Source organism: Natator depressus, chromosome 2 (genome assembly GCF_965152275.1).
Source record: "Natator depressus isolate rNatDep1 chromosome 2, rNatDep2.hap1, whole genome shotgun sequence".
NCBI classification, from domain to species: domain Eukaryota; kingdom Metazoa; phylum Chordata; order Testudines; family Cheloniidae; genus Natator; species Natator depressus.
The window spans coordinates 258,606,137-258,625,158 of NC_134235.1; the positions used below are offsets into that span (position 1 = coordinate 258,606,137).

Sequence of the window (19,022 nt, forward strand, 5' to 3'; positions counted from 1 at the left end):
CTTCTCTGCTCCCAAGGAAATCGGAGTCCCATGCCAGGCCCGATGGGAAAAGCAGAGAGCATACAAGGGTTGCTTTATCTATACCTCATTGTTTAAAGCAAAGTTGTTTTCCAGCCCAGAGCTTTGCAGCTCCTTGGTATCTTCTCAACAAAGGCGTGATTTGTATGGCCTATGAAGTGGCTGAAGTAGAGGTACTAATACATAGGTGTTACAGATTTAACGGCCACACTTTATATTCCAGTGCTGGTTGTACACGGTTAATACCTGATGAATAGATGTTTTAATAAATGGTTAATCAATTCAGTCCAACAGCTCTCTACATGTCATTTGGCCACTATAACACCTTCTACTGATGTGCTGATGGTCTATAACACAAGCTGCTTGTGTCTGGAACATCTGTTGATCATGGGAGAGGCAGTGTGGCCCAGTGGATAGAGAGTGGGACTCAGGAGACCGGGGTTCTACTCCCATTTCTGTCACTGGCCTGCTGGGTGACCCTGAGCAAGTCACTTCCCTGCTCCAGGCCTCAGTTTGCTCATCTGTAAAATGGGAATAATGATACTGACCAGGTTTGCAAAGTGCTTTGAGATTTATGGAGGGAAAGTGCTGTGTAAGAGCTGTGTGCGGAACTCATTGCCAGGGGATGTTGTGAAGGCCAAAAGTATAACTGAGTTCAAAAAAGAATTAGATAAGTTCACGGAGGATAGGTCCATCTATGGCTATTAGCCAAGATGGTCAGGGACACAGCCCCATGCTTTGGGTGTCCCTAAATCTCTGACTGCCAGATACTGGGACTGGACCACAGGGGATCACTTCATAAATTGCCTCTGAAGCATCTGACACTGGCCACCTTCGGAAGACAGGATACTGGGCTAGGTGGACCATTGGTCTAACCCAGTATGGCTGTTCTTATGTACTGTTATTATTTATTAAGCATGTATAAATGGAACCTCAATAGCCCATGTGAACAATTGAATCACTATTATTTGTATACTAAAGTTTCTTCTGAGCATCTCAAAGTACTTAACGAGTGCTAGCAAATTAAGCCTTACCCCTGTGAAGAGGGACTGTCTCCCCATTTGACGGATCAGGGGACTGACACGCAAGGGGCCAAAATGTTCAAACTTGGGCCCCTAAAACAGACACTTTGGGGGCCAGATCCCCAGCTAATGTCAGTCACTGTAGCTTCATGGAAAGCAGTGGAGTTATGCTAGTTTATAGCAAACTGACGGACTGGTTCCTAAATCCCTATGTAGCAGATGGTCTGATTTGGGAGGTGCCAAGTATGCACAACTCCAATCCAAATCCATGGAGCCTGAGGGGTCTCAAGACTGGGGGGCGAGAGGCAGTTCCCAACTCCCATGGACTGTCTGTGGGAGTTGGGCAATTAGCTGCTCTTTGAAAATGTCCCCATGGGCCAATTAAGTGTCTTTTTTTTTTAAATATTAAAACAAAGGCTAGGAATGGTGACAGCATTTCTCTGGCATGGGTTGGCATTTGTGGCAGTCAAATGCAGTCCTCACTAGTTTTAAGCATGTAATTAACAACGTCTGAATCAACAGCTTTAACTGAGTCTGCAGATATATGGGCCAGTAAACCCTTTTTGAGCTCGCCCCTTATAATAATCATCCCATCTTACACAACTTGTTAAAGACGCTTGGAGCCATTTCCTCTTCTTGACCGATCCCTTGGAGAGCTGTCTAAGGGCGTGGCCAGGTGGAATCGTTCCTCAGTCTCAGCCTGTAGCTGAATATCTCACAGGCGGATATAGGATGATCCTGGCCTAAATTCACACCAGTGACTTGTCATTGTAGGGCCCTGGATTGAGGCGCCTCGAAGGGGCTGCTTCAGAAAGCACTGAGCACCTGCCCTTTGAGCATCAGGCCTCTTCACGGCAACTGCCGTTGGGCATCCAAAAAATAAGGCCTCCTGGATCACTAGTCCGGTCTGCAAATGTCCTCCCCTGTCTGTCCCGCACCAGATGCTCCAGATGCCTGCTCCTGGTGTTCCATTGGAAGACAGGGCACAGTGGGTGGTGATGTTTAGTGGCTTGGTGTCTCTTCATTGTGCCCAGTGTTATGCACGGTCCAGGAGCATAAAGTGGTGTGAGACATCCTCAGACTCCCACGTGGCGGGTTGCGGGGCAGTGGGGAAAGCAGCCTCGGCAAAGCAGTTACTCCGAGTGGGCAGAGCCTTGATCCCACCTCTCCCCATGCACTGCCCAGGAGTCGAGCTTGTGCAGGTTACCTCCCGGAAGAGAAGAGACATGACTGTGGCTTTGGCATGGGCCGCACCAGCATGGCTTGGCACTGGGTGGTAGGAGACTGCTGTGGAAGGAATGGCTCCCAGGCCAGGCAGGAGAGGCAGGGCCCAGACTGGAAGCACTTTGCATGGCTCAAGGAGGAGCAGTGTCAGCTGGCACCAGGGGAAGAGCCCTGACTTTCTCCTGGGGGGATGGCCCCAAGGTACAGCCATGCCTGGCACAGCTCAGTGGCGGGAAGATCTCATGGGTAGAGCCATGCTCATCCTCTCTTGCCAGAGGACAGAGCCCAGGTACAGGGCTACATTAGGGCTCGTTTGCTGGAAAGAAGATCAGGCATTGGCAGGAGCTGGTGGAGGCAGTGGCTGGGGGGCAGGTAGAGATGGGGCCACGGCGTGCCGCAATTCCACATCTCCCCCTCCCGGGATAACACACAGCAGGATGCATTGCTGCTGGAGGAAGCGGACAGGAGCCCATCAAACCCAGCAGCCTGGGATCTGTCCGCCCCGTTTGAATACACACCCAATGCCCTCTGGCCTTTGCTATGCCACCTTGGAAGACAGTTGTCTGGGTGATGACAAGGTACCCAACCCTTTCTCCATGTGGGCACTGGCCGAGGCAGGCTTGCTTTGGCAGTGCCCGCAGCAGCATGCTAATTAGGCATGACCAAGGCAGAGTTTAATTTGAAACAATCGCACCAGTGTGGCCCGGGGGGACACGATGGTTCCCTCACCCACCTGATCTCCATCCCCCCATCACCACCTAGCTCTTAGGCGAGGGAGGAGAGTAACATCTGTTTTGTGGCCTAAGCGAAGACAAACATGGCATGGCCCGGGTGCAGGAACATAACCATGGATGTGAAACCACTTTCGTGGCCAAATAAATGCCAGAACAAATGCCACAATGCAAGCCACTGCTTGAGCTCTGGGCTGTGATCTACTGTCCTCGAGAGCTGGCCTTTCCCAGACCATTGCAGTTTGATCACAATATCTGGGGCTTTTCTGAAAGCTCCAGCTCCTGGAGTCAGGTGATTAGGTGAGAATCTTGGCTTTTATTTTGGAAAAAGGCTAAGTTTGTAGCCGTGATGGTTGTGGAGAAGAGCTTGAAAACAGGAAGGCTCAAACCAGGAGGCAACTAAACAGAACCTCACATTTATTATTTTTAAAACCCTTGTGATTTTTTTTAAACCAGTCTCGTGATTTGGGGGGACATGACTCGTGAGTGTCAGGCGGCTGGGGTTAGCAACGCTGAGCTGATCTATTAACAGTGTGTTCAGAGTTGGACAGAGTGAGCACCAGGGAAAGAGCCTGGTGTATTGTACAGAGGGGAAGGATGGCCTAGTGGGTAGCAAACTGAAGTGGGATTTGGGCTACGCTGTGAATGGGGGGGGGGCTCAAAATCTCTCCACCCGACAAGGACTGCTGCAAGCCAGTGATGGGATGGGGAGGAGCAAAGGATGGGGACACACCATCCTCTCCCCCAGCCGGGAGAGCTGGAGGGGAACAGTGCACTGCATTCTTTCATAGGCCACGCCGAGCAGCATCCTGGGAGCGTCTGTCTTAAATCAGTGAGAGTGCTTCTGGGAGCTGCCTCTGGGGCAGTGTATCCCCGCCCCTCACCAACACACAAATCCCTCCCCATCCACACTGTTCAACACTCGGTCAGGGGACTGTATTTTGCCCAGCAAGGGAATGGCTCCCGTGATCCAACAGGTCTCTTCCTATATGTCTGTGAGCCTAGCAATCTGTTTTCCCATGATGCCGCTGTGTTACCTGAACTTCATTTTGTTTCCTAGGCTTGCAAGTGTGTGTACATGTTTATGTGTGTGTGCAACCATGCGTGTATGTGTGTGTGTGTGTGTGCACGCATGCATGTGTGTGTGTTCGGCTCCTCTGGGTCACCATCATTTCAAAGGAGGCCCCCATGTTGTTAAAGAGAAAAATTAACCATGCGCTTTAAAACATCTACTGGCCAATCAGAAGGTCCCTTTCGGTAGCACACTCAGAGCTGCTACAATGTAGCCATTGTTTGATAGGGATGTGGGTGTTTCCGGTTAAAATTCTGAATGGGGAAGGAGAAAGGATTTTGGTCCGCTTGCTTGGCGTAGTAATTCTTCGCCACCATGATCCCGTCTTGGAGCACAAGCCATTGCGGTGGATGCAAGCACATGTTTCAGCACAGCTAGGATACCCAGCTTCACTGGGGAGAAGCAAGTTAGGGCCCGTACGGAGCCTGCTCTTTCGAATTGTGCAGTCTGCTTGTACGGCTTGCCTGCTGCAACCACTGCTTGAAAAACAAAAAAAGAACATTGGCAAGCCCAGCACTCCACCAGAGGAAACCACAAGGAAATGTTCCCAGAGCTGGGTATTCTGATGTAATAGGGCTTGAGGTTAGCATTCTAGTGTGGCATTTCTAGCCCCAGATCAAAATCAGAACTGTCATTCTGAGCCCAGCGTTACTAATGTTACTGAAACTCCGGGGTGGGAAGGGAGGAGGAAGAAAGATGCTGAATTGGTTGATTTCTTCCTGAGTTTATTTCTCCCTTCAGAAGACGAAATGATGATCTGCCATGTTGGTAGATGTTTTAACCCTGCTAAAGCTGATATTCAAACCTGCAACAGATATGTTCCTTCCTTGGGAGAATGGAGATAAGCCCCCAGCTTTTAAGGGAAGACTCCCTGCAATAGAAGGTTCCTTGAAGCTGTGACTTAGAAATTGGAGGTGAAAAAGACCTCTTACGTGTCTAGTCTGTACCCTTAATGCAAGATTGATCTCTAGAGATCCATGCAGTCTAAAGTGAGGAGGCCTTTCTGAGGAGACTTTTCAAAACAAAGTCTTGCATGAACAATAAAGATCCTTAGGCACTTCTGGAAGAACAGGTTGTTAGAGAGCTTATTCCTTCACTCTCCCACTTCCCTGGTCCTTCTCGCACGAACAGAGAGCAACAATACCCGAAGTCCGAAGGTGCAAACAATTCGATGTTTATTGGGGTGAACTTCCAGCAAGCTTAAATACAAGTTCCTTTTTCCTTATTTTCGAATCCCAACTTACTTCCTGTTTGCCCCTAATTTATATAGTAATATTCTTAGCTATACCTTAACCAATCATTCTACTGAAATTTAACTAACCTATCCTAACATATTGTAACATGATTAGCTAACCAATTATATCCCACCACCTTAATTAGATTACACCCAGCAAAATTAATTATACAGCAGACAGAAACAATCACAGAACCAGACAGAGATTATACAGACAAACAATAGCAAAGTTGGAACTCTAATGACAAAACAATACAGAAGTGAGGATTTCACATCCCAGCTATTGATAAGTGAGTTCTTGCCAGACAGGATGCTATCAAACTAAGTTTCCTTTTACATTTTCTAGGCACTTCCCTTTCTCTGGAGGTGATAGGAATTATCAGGACAGGATTGTATTCAGGACAGGATTGTATTCCTAACAGCCCAATAGCACCTTTTTTCAATGTGACTAGTTTGGAATGTGAGGATGTGACTGTTCGCTTCCTGGCTTATGGCTGCCTCTGCTGCTTAGCCAAAGGCCTTAGCCTAAGAACAGGGCCTCAAACTGTCACAGTAAGAGAAGGCCCTTACACCAGCAGACAGTGATTTTGATTCTTTCTTTTATACCTCTAGAACTAGCCAAGTGATAAGAATACCCCTAAATTCTTAAAGTACAGGCTTTTGCAGACAGGCCTGCATATCTTTATCCTAACACAGGTGCTTTCTCTTTGCATCCCTGGGCCAAATTTCTCCTCCTCGCATCTATGTGTTATGTGCTGATGCCCTCCACCCCAGAGCCGGTTGTGTAACCCGCACACCTTCTGGGTGTGATGGTGTGTCCCATCTAGTGGTACCGAGACCACTTAGAGAGATAAAATGAGTCTGCTCTACAGCCTTAGCTAACAGCCAGCTTTTAGCTCATGCTGTAGAGGCTCATGCACAAAGCTCCCGATATCCCCAGTTCAATCCTGCCTGCCGATGACCAGGGTCTGTCGGCGTTATAATTAGGGGCTTGTCCGCGATTTCAGCTGAGAAGACTCTGAAGCTCGGGATGCGCTCTCTCAGCTGGGGGAAGTACGTAACCCACACACCTCCTGGGTGTTGTGTCCCATCTAGTGGCACCAAGACCACTTAGAGAGAGAGATAAAATGAGTCTGCTCTACAGCCTTACCTAGCAGCCAGTCGGCTTTTAGCTCATGCAGTAGGGACTCACGCACCAAGCTCCAGAGGTCTCCGGTTCAATCCCGCCCACCGACGACCAGGTCTGTAGGTGTTACAGTTGCACATCAGTGGTGCTGCATATCCTGTGGGCTAAATCCTACACATCCTTAGTCAGGCAAATATCGTAATGAAATCAACGGGAGTTTTGCCTGAGCAAGAGCCAACAAAGGACGTCAGGATTTGGCCAACAGTTTGCAACGCGCTTTGGGATCTTTGGGGATGAAAGATGCTGCATAAGTTCAATTTGACACACCCACATAAATCATGACTCTCCTGCAAAATTCACGGTAACCTTCGTTCACTAGGAAATAGGTGTAGCACTTCGCATGCTGTCCATGTACTCAGAAGACCACATGATATCCCGTTCCCATAAGCAGCCACTGCTTCTTTGCCCTTTGGGTTTCTGTTCTCGGCAGATACAAGAGCCTGACTCTTTATGCTGCTAGCATTGTTGGGTTACAATAAAGCAGAATTCATTCTAATTTGGCACTGTTTCCCCCCCATTATTTGTGCTGCAGGAGGTCTTTTATCGCCTCTATTTGATTTATACTGTTGGATACTCCATCTCTCTGGGATCCCTGACAGTTGCTGTCCTTATCCTGGGATACTTCAGGTAGGCGGCTCTGTTTTTCCTTTTGTGGGGGTATCAGTTTAATCACACAGGTCACCTGGAGGAGACTGGAGGAGACTTAGGTTTTTGTCAATAACAAAGCTCCTCCTTTTTTGTGTGTGTTTCATCTATCAGACACAGGGGTTGTTTTACTATTTGCTGGTTGGGTTGTGTGTGGTGCCATGCAAACACACCTCTTGGGGTTAGGTAGAACCCCTCCAGATGCTGACGTAATCCAGCAGGCAGACAGAGCTCAGAATCTAATGCCTCTGTTTGGAGAAAGGGTTACAAGCTGAACGGAGCACATGGAAGCAATGGCGCTGATTCTCTGGTCCCCTTGTGGTGTACAGGAAGCAGAAATAGACTATAAGCACCGAGGTAGGAATTCTCCCAGGGTGGGGGGCATAGAGCCAACAGAGCTGGATCCTACACCTTGTCCCTGCCAGGAGAGGCCTGAGCCGTTTTGCTGGCCAGGATGAAAAATGTTTTTGGTACTCCCGCGCTCATGGGGCGGAGCGAAACTAAGTGGCTGGCTAATTATTGGAGCAAAACTGGCCAATCACAGCAGAGCAAAAACAAATAATGAAATCAAGCTGAGTGGCACAGCAGTCTGGCGCTCCTTAGAAGTGGCCGCTACCTTTACCTGCCCCTGAAATTGGTCCATCTTCCTGCAACCTCATCTGGGTGAGGAACCTGTACCATCCCCATCCTTTGAGGACCACAGCCAGCGGGTGTAATTTAGAGCAGCCAACAGACTGCTGTAACCTGCACCCAGAGCTGGCTCTGGCAGGGAACCCAGAAATCCCGAGTTCTGATTCTGGGCCACCCCTTGGGTTGTCACTGACGACTTAGTGGGCTGTGATCATGACAGGCAGTGTCAGCCAGCAGCGGTGGGAGTAACCTCTCCACACCGATAACAGCAGTGGTACGGCTGCAGACAGTCTCCCAGACAGCACAGAACTAGCCTGGGCTAAACCATGGATGTGCAGTACTGGGAATTGCACATGGGACCTTTGACTCTAAAAACACACAGGCCGCTCTCTGGGAAACGAAACGCTTTACGAATTTGCGTGTCATCCTTGCTCAGGGGCCATGCAATCTTCTCTGTATCGTTCCAATTTTAGTATATGTGCTGAAGGAAGGCAGTTTTATTAGCCTAGACAACAAAGGGAGCCCCATACGCATAGATCAGACACTCACACAGACCAGTGCAACACGACAAGCTCAGACTGCTTTGGGACTGTGATGACATTTACATGAGCTATTCTGAGACCCATAGTGCAGCCCCTACATGGCCATGAATCTCCCATTCCTTTGGGTCTTTTCCAGGATAGATGCTTTGTTTCTTTTCGGAGACCTGGATAGCTTGTTAAAACATTTAATGCTGTACCTCTGGCCCATTGAATGGAAATTCTGATTAAGCTCAGGTCTTGCGCTGTCTCATGCTTCCTTCTGTTGATCACTGATAGAGAGCGGCTGTGCTCAGAGAAGTGACTGTAAAAACAGCTTCCTCTTGCTTAGGAGAAATGTTCTCTCTAGTCACCCAGAGATAGATTGACTTGCTATAGGGAGCAAAAATACACTTTATTTATTAGAGCTGGTCAAAATGTTTTGGCTGAAACAAGGTTTCTGCTGGAAAATGCTGTTTTGATGAAGCCAAATTTTCTCGCAAAATTGTATCTACTTCGACATTTCATTTTGGGAAAAAAGATTGGGGGGGGGGAAACCATTTGAAAACATCAGACCTCCCCCTTCGACATGTTCAGAACAAAGAGTTGAAAAAAGCACCACTTGGGGGGTTGAAATTTACTCTGTTTTGGTATTAAACTTGGTATTCTTCAACCATTTCAAAAGGATGAACATAAAATTGTTGATTTGCCTCAGAACAATTTTTTTTTATAGTGTGATTTAGCAATTTTAGTTGTTGAAATTTTGGCATTTTGTCCTAATGGGGGATGATTTGGGATGATCTTTTTGTTTTCAAAATCTCAATTTTTTTCACAGGACGGCAAATCCATTTCCCAGCCAGCTCTCTTTGCCCTGGAGAGCCAACACAACTACACAGGAGTGAGCTGGATTCTATTCTGGCTCACATGTCAGCAAGAGACTCATTAATTAAATTTCAGTTACAGGAACAAATCCTGCTCTTACTCAGACCTGTACAAATCCATTGAGCACTCTTTGTATCATAGGGGGCCTAAAGGCTTTAAATAGAGGAAAATACCAAGGAACTGTAATTGAGATTGTCTTAAGACACCCTTGCCCCCATTAAAATCCATAATCTTAACAACAGACCTAGATTCTTTGTCTTCTTCATATCATTAGAGCTGGGGATTTCAAAGGATGCAAACTCAGAGGCTCTCTGAGTGCTAGCTAAACAAACAATATCACATCTTACACTGCTACAGTGTAATGGATCTCAAAGTTCTTTACAATCTGTATTCAGTATCACTTCACCTGTCACTGCAATGCCGCCACCTCTGGTGTGGAGCTCAGCAGCTGTTTAACAGTGCCCAGAAACACTACACAACAGGAAGTGAAGTAGAACATTATATCTAATTGAAGCTGAAGAGGGAATCTAGCCAGATAGGATATAATTATTAACATAGGGACTAACAACCCCGTGCCACAAATGACCACAAGATCTTGGGCCTTAATTTTACATCTTATTTGCAGGGTGTATAATTGAGTGTGACATCTCAGGGACCTTCAAACCCATCCCCCATATTTTATTCTTGCTGGGGCACCCTATCCCACCCGACTGCTAGGTCAGCTGCCTCTGTGGCTTTTGTTCAACCTCCAACCAATCCCCTGGGTTACGCCAGGGGTGAATTTGCACTGGAGTGGGGCTGTGGCTGTAGCCTTGGGTCACTGCAGGGGCACAGCATTCCTGAGAGGAGGTGTGCTGGGGTATCAGCACTGTGCCGAATCGTTTGACCCCACTGTGCCATTAGGAAGCACAGCTGAGCTTGACTAGGCCCAGTTGGACATCTAAACCGTTCCAATCCTGTGTCTCCCCCTTTCCCCTTCCAGGCGTTTACACTGCACAAGGAACTACATCCACATGCACCTGTTTGTCTCCTTCATGCTGAGAGCAGTCAGCATCTTTGTGAAGGACGCAGTCCTGTACTCCGGGTCAGCTCTGGAGGAGATGGAGCATCTGTCTGAAGAAGATCTCATGTCCATCACCGAGGCCCCCCCAGCGGATAAGTCGCAGTTTGTGAGTACTGCTGTATGGCCGGTTACGTCTTACCTCTCCCTCTTGTGTGGCTCACCCTGGGAACGCTGGTGATCTGGGGCCTTATCCACTTCCTGCCTCTTCCCCAATGGGAGACTGAGACATCTGACCCCTCTTCCCCACCTAGTAAACCACAACGTCTTCCGCATCCCCTCTTCCCTAGTACCTGGCTTGAATCCAGCCCACGGTCTATAAGCAATGACCCAAGAGAACCTTCTGGTCTGCCCGACCAATGCAAGTTCTTCACCCGCAGTCGTCCCAGGTAACATCAGAGCTAGGGTTTAGGGCCATTCCCAGCACCGTTATGTGGAAAGATGGGCACCTCCTCTTTAAAGAACAACGTCAGGACCCTGTTGTATAAAGGGAACATTTGCACAGCCCACGGAAGCGAGCCTGCGAGTCCACATTGACAGACTTGGGCTGGTGGGGCTCATCTTACTGAGCCCTAGAGATGTGGCAGCTCTGGCTGGTGCTCGGGGTTTCAGAGGCTGAGCTCCAGTCCGTCTACATAGCTCTTTTAGCCCCGAACCACGTGCCCAGGTCTGTCAACCTGGGCTTAGAGGCTTGCTGCCGTGGGCTGCCACTGGGTGTGTAAATATACCCCGAGTGGCTGTGGAGAGACTCCCTTTTTGAACAATTTCCGTGCCTCTGTTCCACCAGATATGTCAGTACATCAGTTTCCCAACATGAACAACTCCCCCCAGAGTACATCAGTCAATGATTTCCCGCTCGGCAGCTCTTCTCGGTACAAACCATGCAGACATCACTCAGCGGCCGTTTCTAGGCCCTCTGACACTCCTGTGGCAGAGACTTGGAGATGGATTCCATTGTCACCTCTACAGGCTGACGTTCACCGTAATTGACTGTTCCCATTGTAGTTTATTCCTATTATTGATTGATACGTTTCTGGTAGAATCCACAATGTGCTAAGGGATGGTCACAGGCCTGAAGGTTTTGTACTCTATGAGCTAGATCCTCGCCCAGTGGAAGTTGGTGGAGTTGTGCCAATTTATATGTAGGAACTGGCCCTGAAATGGCAAACTGGGTTATTCCTGTGGCCACATATCTGCCAGTTTGAAGAGCCCTTCCCCTGCTCCCCAGTTGTGTTGAAACGGCCGAGGGCTATTTCAGAACCAGTAACGCCACTTCACACGTTAGCATAGCCTGGTGAACACCATGTGAGGAGCTGGGCCAAAAAATTTTTTGATTTTCTTTTGCACCAAAAAAATGCTTTTTTTTCGGGCCCACAAACTATTTGCTAAAATCTGGTTGAATCTGACAAATGATTTTGGTTGGAGAAAATTTTTTAGAAGATTCCAAACATTTCAGCTTGACTTTTTGATTCCAAACCGCATTTCAGTTTCAAATTTGGCCAGTTAAAACACACGCACCTAATGGCTGAATCAAAAAAAAAACCTTTTCCCCCCAAAAAATTGCTTTGAATCATCTGAAACATTCAATGCTTTCACCAAAAAAAAAAAGGTTTTGGTTTAAATCAAACTGGATTTTTTTCCAGATTTTTCGGTTCAGCCCCTGAACTGACAAATCCATTATTTTCGTAGCTTTTGTTACGTGTCCCCCATTTGCAGAGGATGTGGGTCTATTACAGACCATGCCTCTTTACCTCAAGCTTTAGTGATACATGTTTAATTCAGAAAATCTTCAATTTGATTCCTTGTATTAGTCAAGATGCCAGCTGTTGCATTAGCTCTGCACTAGCCTACATCAACTAAAAGGAAAACACTCAGAGTTTGCAAAGAATACATGTACTTTGCTGCATTCATCAAGAAATTTTATGTCATAGATAACCAGAAAGAGATGTTTTCTATTTAGTGAACTGCAAAAGCAAACAAGTACCTAAAGGGTTTAGCAATGATTAATATATTACTTTTTTTCCAGACAAAGTGGGAGCTCCGTAATTATTGCCTTGGGCTGTTAAAGTGTAGGTAGCTGATAATTTTCGAAGAATATAGAAAGTATCATTTGAATGCGATTTTTTTTTAATTTATCTTCTTTATATATTTTTTCACTTGTTGTCTTTAACAGAAAATTATTTTTCTGGCTGGTGAAATTTGCCAGATTGACAGCTCTGCACACTGAAAATTCCTCTTTTTAGCTACAGAAGAGGACATGAGCTACGCAATTCTGTGCCAGCCATCCTGGGGCTACATTGTTCACTTTATAATATTGTCTGAGCAAGAGGCAGGGTCTATATCCACTGCCCCAGGAGGACAGGATATAAGTAGAGCAGGTCAGAAAATGGATTGTCCATCCTGCAAAAAATTTCGAGATTTTGGGGGAGGGGGGAAGCTTCCCAAATTGGGACAAAAAGCCAAAATTTGGACATTTTCACAAAACAGAAGTCCCCAGAAAGGTTCATTGTAGGTCAGTCAAAATGTTTTGTTTCAATTTCCAACATTTTTAATTTTAAAAACCATAAAATAGAGTAAATTTTGAACTAAAAGTCACTTTGAAAAGAGAAATGGAAACTTTCTGGGCTGAAAATGTCTAAACGAGGTGTTCTGTCATTTTCACAATGATTTTTTTCCAAACTTTTTCAATGTGAAATCTGATTCTAATGGATTCAATTTTGCATTAAAAAAAAATCAATGTAACCGAAATAGCATTTTTCGACAGAAAAATGTTTTGACGATAAGTTTTTGACCAGCCCTAGTCACAAGGTCAGTTGCAGGAGTCATTTAAAAAGGGACTGCACGAAGCCCTAGAAAATCCACTGTCAGGAACAATCCTGCATCAGCGGGGAGGGGACGACAGGGCAATGGACAGGGGTCAGCATTGCACTCACCAGTTACTGCAATGTGGTATCTATATTCCTGTTAGGATTACCAACTTTCTAACCGCTGAAAACTAGATACCCTGCCCCTTCCCCGAGACTCCGCCCCCGGTCCTGCCTCTTTCCCAGGCTCCACCCCTCTGCTCGCTCCCCCCCAGGACTCACCTGCCGCCTGCAGAGCTGGGCTGGGAGGAGTTGACGCAGCGCCTGCCCATCGATGCGTGGAGGGGTGGGGAGGGGTCCCTGGAGCAGAGGGCCAGGGTGGGGAAATTGGGGGCATAGAAGGGCAGGTGGGGGCCGACAGGATTCACCCCCCCCCAGACACACACACCCCAACTTATTTGCCAGAAAGACTGGAGCCAGCCAAGTGCCAGCCAGCCAGCCACAGCTAAGCAGAAAGCAGTTCCTCCAGGCTCCAGCTGCTGCGCTTCCTGCCCTGCGGTGGCGGAGGCCGGTTATTGCGGGTAACCGGACGTTTAGTGTCGGTCAGCAATGCTGACCGGACACTGCCAGGTTCCCTTTTCGACCGAACTTTCCGGTCGAAAACCGGACGCCTGGCAACCCTAATTGCTGTGGTCGTCCCCCTGTGCTTGGGATGAGGAATCATCGCTCCATAGCGACGACGCTATGGATACCACTGTGCAGTAAGGCTGGGACAGCACTGATTCTTGTTAACGTTATATATTTAATTATAGCAATCCCAGGGTTAAATCTGACTCAGCTGACTTGCCTGTTTAGGGCTAGGTTTTCCCAGGCGTGGATGCAGCAATCCGTACTGATTCAGCAAAGCACTCAAGTTCCGGGTGGAATTCTCCCTGTGTTATTCAGGAGGTCAGATTTGAGCATCCCAATAGCCCCTTCTGGCCTGAAAGTCTGAGAGTACAGCCTAAGTCCCACTGTCTTCATGGCCTTCAGCGTTTTGCAGAACAGTGATGGAATAAGCACTGAATCGGGGGGTCTCAGACTTTCCAAAGTTCCCAGCTTCCACAACTGGGGCTGGGTTTTCGAATGCACTCTGCTCCCCTTGTTCTAAGGAGAGTGGCTGAGCGCTTTGGAAAACCGGAGTTCTTTTGAGAATCTGGCCCTGCACCGGGGTGCCGAGCCCTTCTGCGTCTATCTGTGTAATCTGTGGCTGTGCACCGGCTGGTTCTGGAGGTGTGATCTCTGGCTGTCCGTTGCCGCTCACCCTGTGCTAAATGCAACCTTGATGGACGTGGGTGCAGCTCCCTTTGACTTCAGTGGAGCTGCGTCTGCCCGCACCAGGACTGAGCCCGGCTCCCGCTGGCTCCTGCAAACGTGCAGTCTCCCGCTGTGCGTCTGCTCCCTCTGTGTGCAATGAGCTGATGCTCACCGTGTGTGCAGTGAACGAATGTGCCACCTGCTGCCCGTGCAGTCTGGGCCGACAGCAGTGCACGTACTGACTGCTCTCTGCTGCACACCTGCTGCTTCTGTGCACCATCTAGAGCAGCTGCAGACCTGCAGCTCACTTGCCGGATGTGCTGGTGCCCACCGGCTGCTTGTTTAACATCTGTCCAATGCTCCCCGCCCCACGCACCCTGTGTGTGCAAGGTGCCCCTGTCACAGGAATATATCTATGGGTTCCTGAGTCACTGGCTGAATCAATGATCTCCCAGAATGCTGACACCCAGAACCAGCACGTGCAAACAGCAGCAGATGCTGGGGTCTAGAATCCCATTTTGATGGCACGGAAGAAAGAATTGTCCATAATAGCAATGAGCTGGCACTCGAAAATAATGAGTAGCCCTAACCCAGGGCTTTGAGTGCTCTTGGTGAGGCGCACAGGCGAATGGTAAATTCCATGGGGCAGATCTCAGGACCTCTCTCCTCTAGCAAGTGTATTGCAGCCCGAAGTGGGGGCACACGTTTCTCTTCTTGCCCACATTCTCCTGAAGAGTCAGGAGCTAAACACTAGGTCATATCTGCCCTTACACTGGGATAAATCCATAGTAGCTCCAATGACACCAGATCCAACCCACTAGCTCAAAATGAGACCCTGCTCAGGACATCCCAATGGGACTAACTACCCAACCATGTCAAATACCCCTTGGCTCTTCCATAGAGAGTTCATCTTATACCAGATTTCATGAACTGACTTCCTTCCTACAGTAAACCTTATGGGCCGGATCCTCAGCTGGTGTAAATCAGCATAGCTGCCCTCGGGTTAATGCCGTTACACCATCTGAGGATCAAGCCCTATAAGATGTTCCTCCTTATCATTATTTTTATTAGAATAGTGCCTAGAGGTCTCAACTGCAGTCACTTGAGCTAGGTGCTGTGCAAGCATGTCGCAATGGTGTCTGCCCTGAAGAGCTTACAGTCTAAAAGTGAGGCCAAATGAGCGGTAGAGGTGGGTCTAGAACCCTCAGTCCCAGGCCAGGGCCTTAGCCACAGAAGCAAGCTGCCGCCCGTAAAACGCCCCCTGGAGAGCCCTCTCCAATTTGCACGGTAGCCTTTTTCTTCTCCAGCTTGTTTTCAAGCTCTCGCTAGCTCATAACTACCACTGCTTCAGGTTCACACCGCGTTTTTAACCTCCCTTTCTCCCTCTGCCCTCATTCCAGATGGGCTGTAAGGTAGTCGTCACCTTCTTCCTCTACTTCCTGGCGACCAATTACTACTGGATCCTGGTGGAAGGGCTCTATCTCCACAGCCTCATCTTCATGGCCTTTTTCTCTGAGAAGAAGTATCTTTGGGGCTTCACGCTGTTTGGCTGGGGTGAGTCGCCGCTGCTCTTGGGGCTTTCTAAGCTGACTCTGTGTGTGTGTGTGTGTGTGTGTGTGTGTGTGTGTGTGTGTGTGTGTGTGTGTGTGTGTGTGTGTGTGTGTGTGTGTGTGTGTGCAGGTCAAAGAGCAGATGGAGACAGAGTTACAGGGCTGGGAGGTGTTGCTTGAAACATCACCCTTGAAGGCCTTATTATCTGCCCTTGTCCACAAACTATCTCCCCAGCATGCACAGGAGTCCTCATCAGGACATGAAGCTGCAGTGGGGATGCTCCGTGGACAGTCCTCCAGTCTGCCTCCCTCCATGAGGGCCTCTGGATCCATACAGTAGCTGATCCACCAATCCCTCCTCTGACTCGCCCCATCCCCTTAATCCCCGCCGTGTAGCAATGCACAGGGAACCACCCTAAAGTGCAATCTGCAGCATACAAAGGTTCCACTCCTCCTACATGGGCTCCCCAGATCCTGTCCCAGGCAATGCCTTCTTCCCCTGTGGCAGGACCGAGTCCCTGAAGATAATATTTAGACTGATCCCGTGCAGAGCAGTCCAGGGGTGTTCCTGGAATGGAGCGCTGCAGCTGATTTCACTCTTTTAAATAATTCTCTGCCCTTAGAGATACAGGGGCCAGATCCTCAGCCAGTGTAAGTCGGCATGAGTGTGACACCGGCTGGGCCAGGTTCCCTTGAGACTGTCAGCATCTGGAGAAATGGTTGTATAAACGAGACGTGCAGCCAGGGCTCAGGGTGTTGGTTCATGGGGGAGTCCTACACTCTGATTTCCTTCCTCTGGCCTCAGACTCTCCTGCCACCGGATTTCTCGAGTGTCTGAGCGCACAAATGGAAACCTGCAATTTGTGGGGAAGCGATTTTTTTTTATGCCTGGATCTTTTCTTGGAGCAGGGAGGGAGGGAAGAGGTGAGGGCAAGCCATTAGTGGAAGGCTGTTTACACACAAGTGTTTAAGAAGAGAATGTGCTTTTGTTCCCCTCTGGCACTGCCACTGGCTCGGTGAGACAAGGCAGGGATTAATGAGGTGCAGATCGTTTGAGGGCAGCATGAGAACTGCCTGCAAGCATCTGGTCGGTGGAAACACCGAGGGAGAAGAGGGGATGTTTAAGACTGTGCTCACAGGTATAATGAGACCTAATGGGGTGCGGTATATGAGCAAAGAAACACAGCAGGGAAAGCTTCCCGAAGGTGGTATCCGAGTTTCTCAAGCGAAACAGCAGAGACCTTGTTTTAAAAAAATGTACTGGACCAAGCCCTGGAGAATATACTGCAGGCCTCAATCTTGCCTTGGCACTGTATGTAATTGGTCATTTCCACCTACGGTTTCTATACTAGTGGATCTCCCAACTAGCTAGCTAGTCAACATTTAAGGTGTAACGGGTATGTCACAGCCACGCGGTGTGGCACTCTGTCCCGCACTAGTGGTGGCTAAGCCACATAGCAGTTGTTGAGCCCGCTACAGCTTTGCTACTGAGCTTTGACCTTTGAGCTCGGGTGGTAGTGGATTGTGTCTTAAGATCCAGGGGTCCCAGAGATGTCAGCGTTGCAGAGGCTATGAAAGCCTGGCTTTCCTTAGTGAAAGCTGAAGAAATGATGCATTGACTAGTGGGATTTCCAAACATCCGCTATAGGACAATTCCTCTTCCAGCTGCAGTTAGACTCAGAATTTTTTGGACTCACATATTTAAAAACTCTTCAGAGTACTGGAGTAACAGAGGGACCTTACTAATTTAGTCTTGTGTCTGTTTTACTTCGGCGAGAATTGCATCGAATGTGCGCTGCCGCTTAGTATTAAAATGAAATGCTTGGTACAGAACAGGCCTGAGAAATGATTTCCTAGTGCAAATCCTAGAAATAGGGGCAATACAGCAGAAATAATGCCACACGTTTAGCACAAAGCAACATTGCTAATAATGCCCAAGTAGCCAAAATATCCCCAGTCAAACAGGCATCGGATCCTTTCATTAACGTTTCCGATCACTGCCAAAGTATAATCAGCTTATTGAGCAGTTCACAATGCTAAAGGCACACCTGTCACAACACCAATTATCCATTTGACTCCAAACATTTGTGGCTGTTTAATTAAATTCCTCTGAAATGAGAACGGATGATTTCCTCCAGTTGCATTTGGTTTTGCTTTATTTGGATTAGCATGATAAAATATATATATATATATATACACATGGCTTTGATAACTTTTGGGCATTCAGAAGGCGGCCCTAGTCCAGTGCCCTCTGAAGTCAATGGATAGACTCCAATTCAATACAGCGGGCATTGGATCATGCCCATACCACAGTGAAGACCAACGTAGAACCAGTGATAAATAACTACCATGTTCCCATAGGTACAGAAGGGAGAAGTTTGCCCCAAGAGCTGAGATCCTTTGCTTATATAACAACAAACATCTAAGGATTTGTAATGCCCTGGAGATTTCTAGGAAAACCCAAGCCTTTCACCATAAATCAATTTATGCTGAAGGAACCAAAACACCAATTTGCTCTCTGATGTTAGATCCAAGGATTTATCTGGAGGAGACTTTACAGTCCAGAGCCTCAGCTGGCGTAAGTTGTTGTCAACAGTGGACCTGGAATAGTTGGTTTTTCAGTTCACTAGCAGTTCCAAAAACTAGAGTAAAAAAAATTGTTTGGGGTTGACCTGAAAATGAGATTTTTTTGGAAAATTTTCAGCAAATCAAAAAGATGAAAAAAAAATTCATTTTGGGTCGCACAGAATGTTTCATTCAGCCTGAAACCAAATGTTTTCTTTTGGTTTTAAGCTTCCTTTTTAAAATTTATTTTGTACTGTTTTAAAATTAAACTGAAGGAAATTTCAAAACGGAAAGTCGTGTCAAGTTAAAAAAATATTACAATGGATAGATTTGTGGAGGAATTTGTCGGGGGTTTTTTCATCTGAAACAATTTGGTGAATTCAGCATGAATTTGCAAAAAGTTTTATTAACCCAAATCCCCATTTTTCACTGCAAAAAAGTTTCTGCTGAAAAATTTCACTCACCTCTGTTCAGTAGACCCTTCTTGTATTGAAGAGGATACAAAGGTGAGAGAAGGAACTTGTTTCTTACAGACATCTAGGGCGGGAAAAGATTTTACTAGTGTCAATAAATTCACCAACAAGC

General features: G+C 47.6%; 1 protein-coding gene and 1 non-coding gene across 4 annotated transcripts in view; one reads left to right on the top strand and one right to left on the bottom strand.

The window, feature by feature from the left end:
• The window catches only part of PTH1R (parathyroid hormone 1 receptor), a 175,920-nt gene that overhangs the window by 131,595 nt on the left and 25,303 nt on the right, over positions 1–19,022 (top strand). For all 3 annotated transcript variants that reach the window (XM_074946447.1, XM_074946448.1, XM_074946446.1), the window contains 3 exons: positions 7,020–7,114; positions 10,145–10,331; positions 15,723–15,876. In XM_074946447.1, coding sequence (XP_074802548.1) covers positions 7,020–7,114; positions 10,145–10,331; positions 15,723–15,876 — 436 coding nt within the window. The remainder of the gene's footprint in view (positions 1–7,019; positions 7,115–10,144; positions 10,332–15,722; positions 15,877–19,022) is intronic.
• On the bottom strand, positions 8,154–8,257 carry LOC141983568 (U6 spliceosomal RNA). Its single transcript, XR_012638407.1, has one exon. It is a non-coding gene; the product is annotated as a U6 spliceosomal RNA (small nuclear RNA).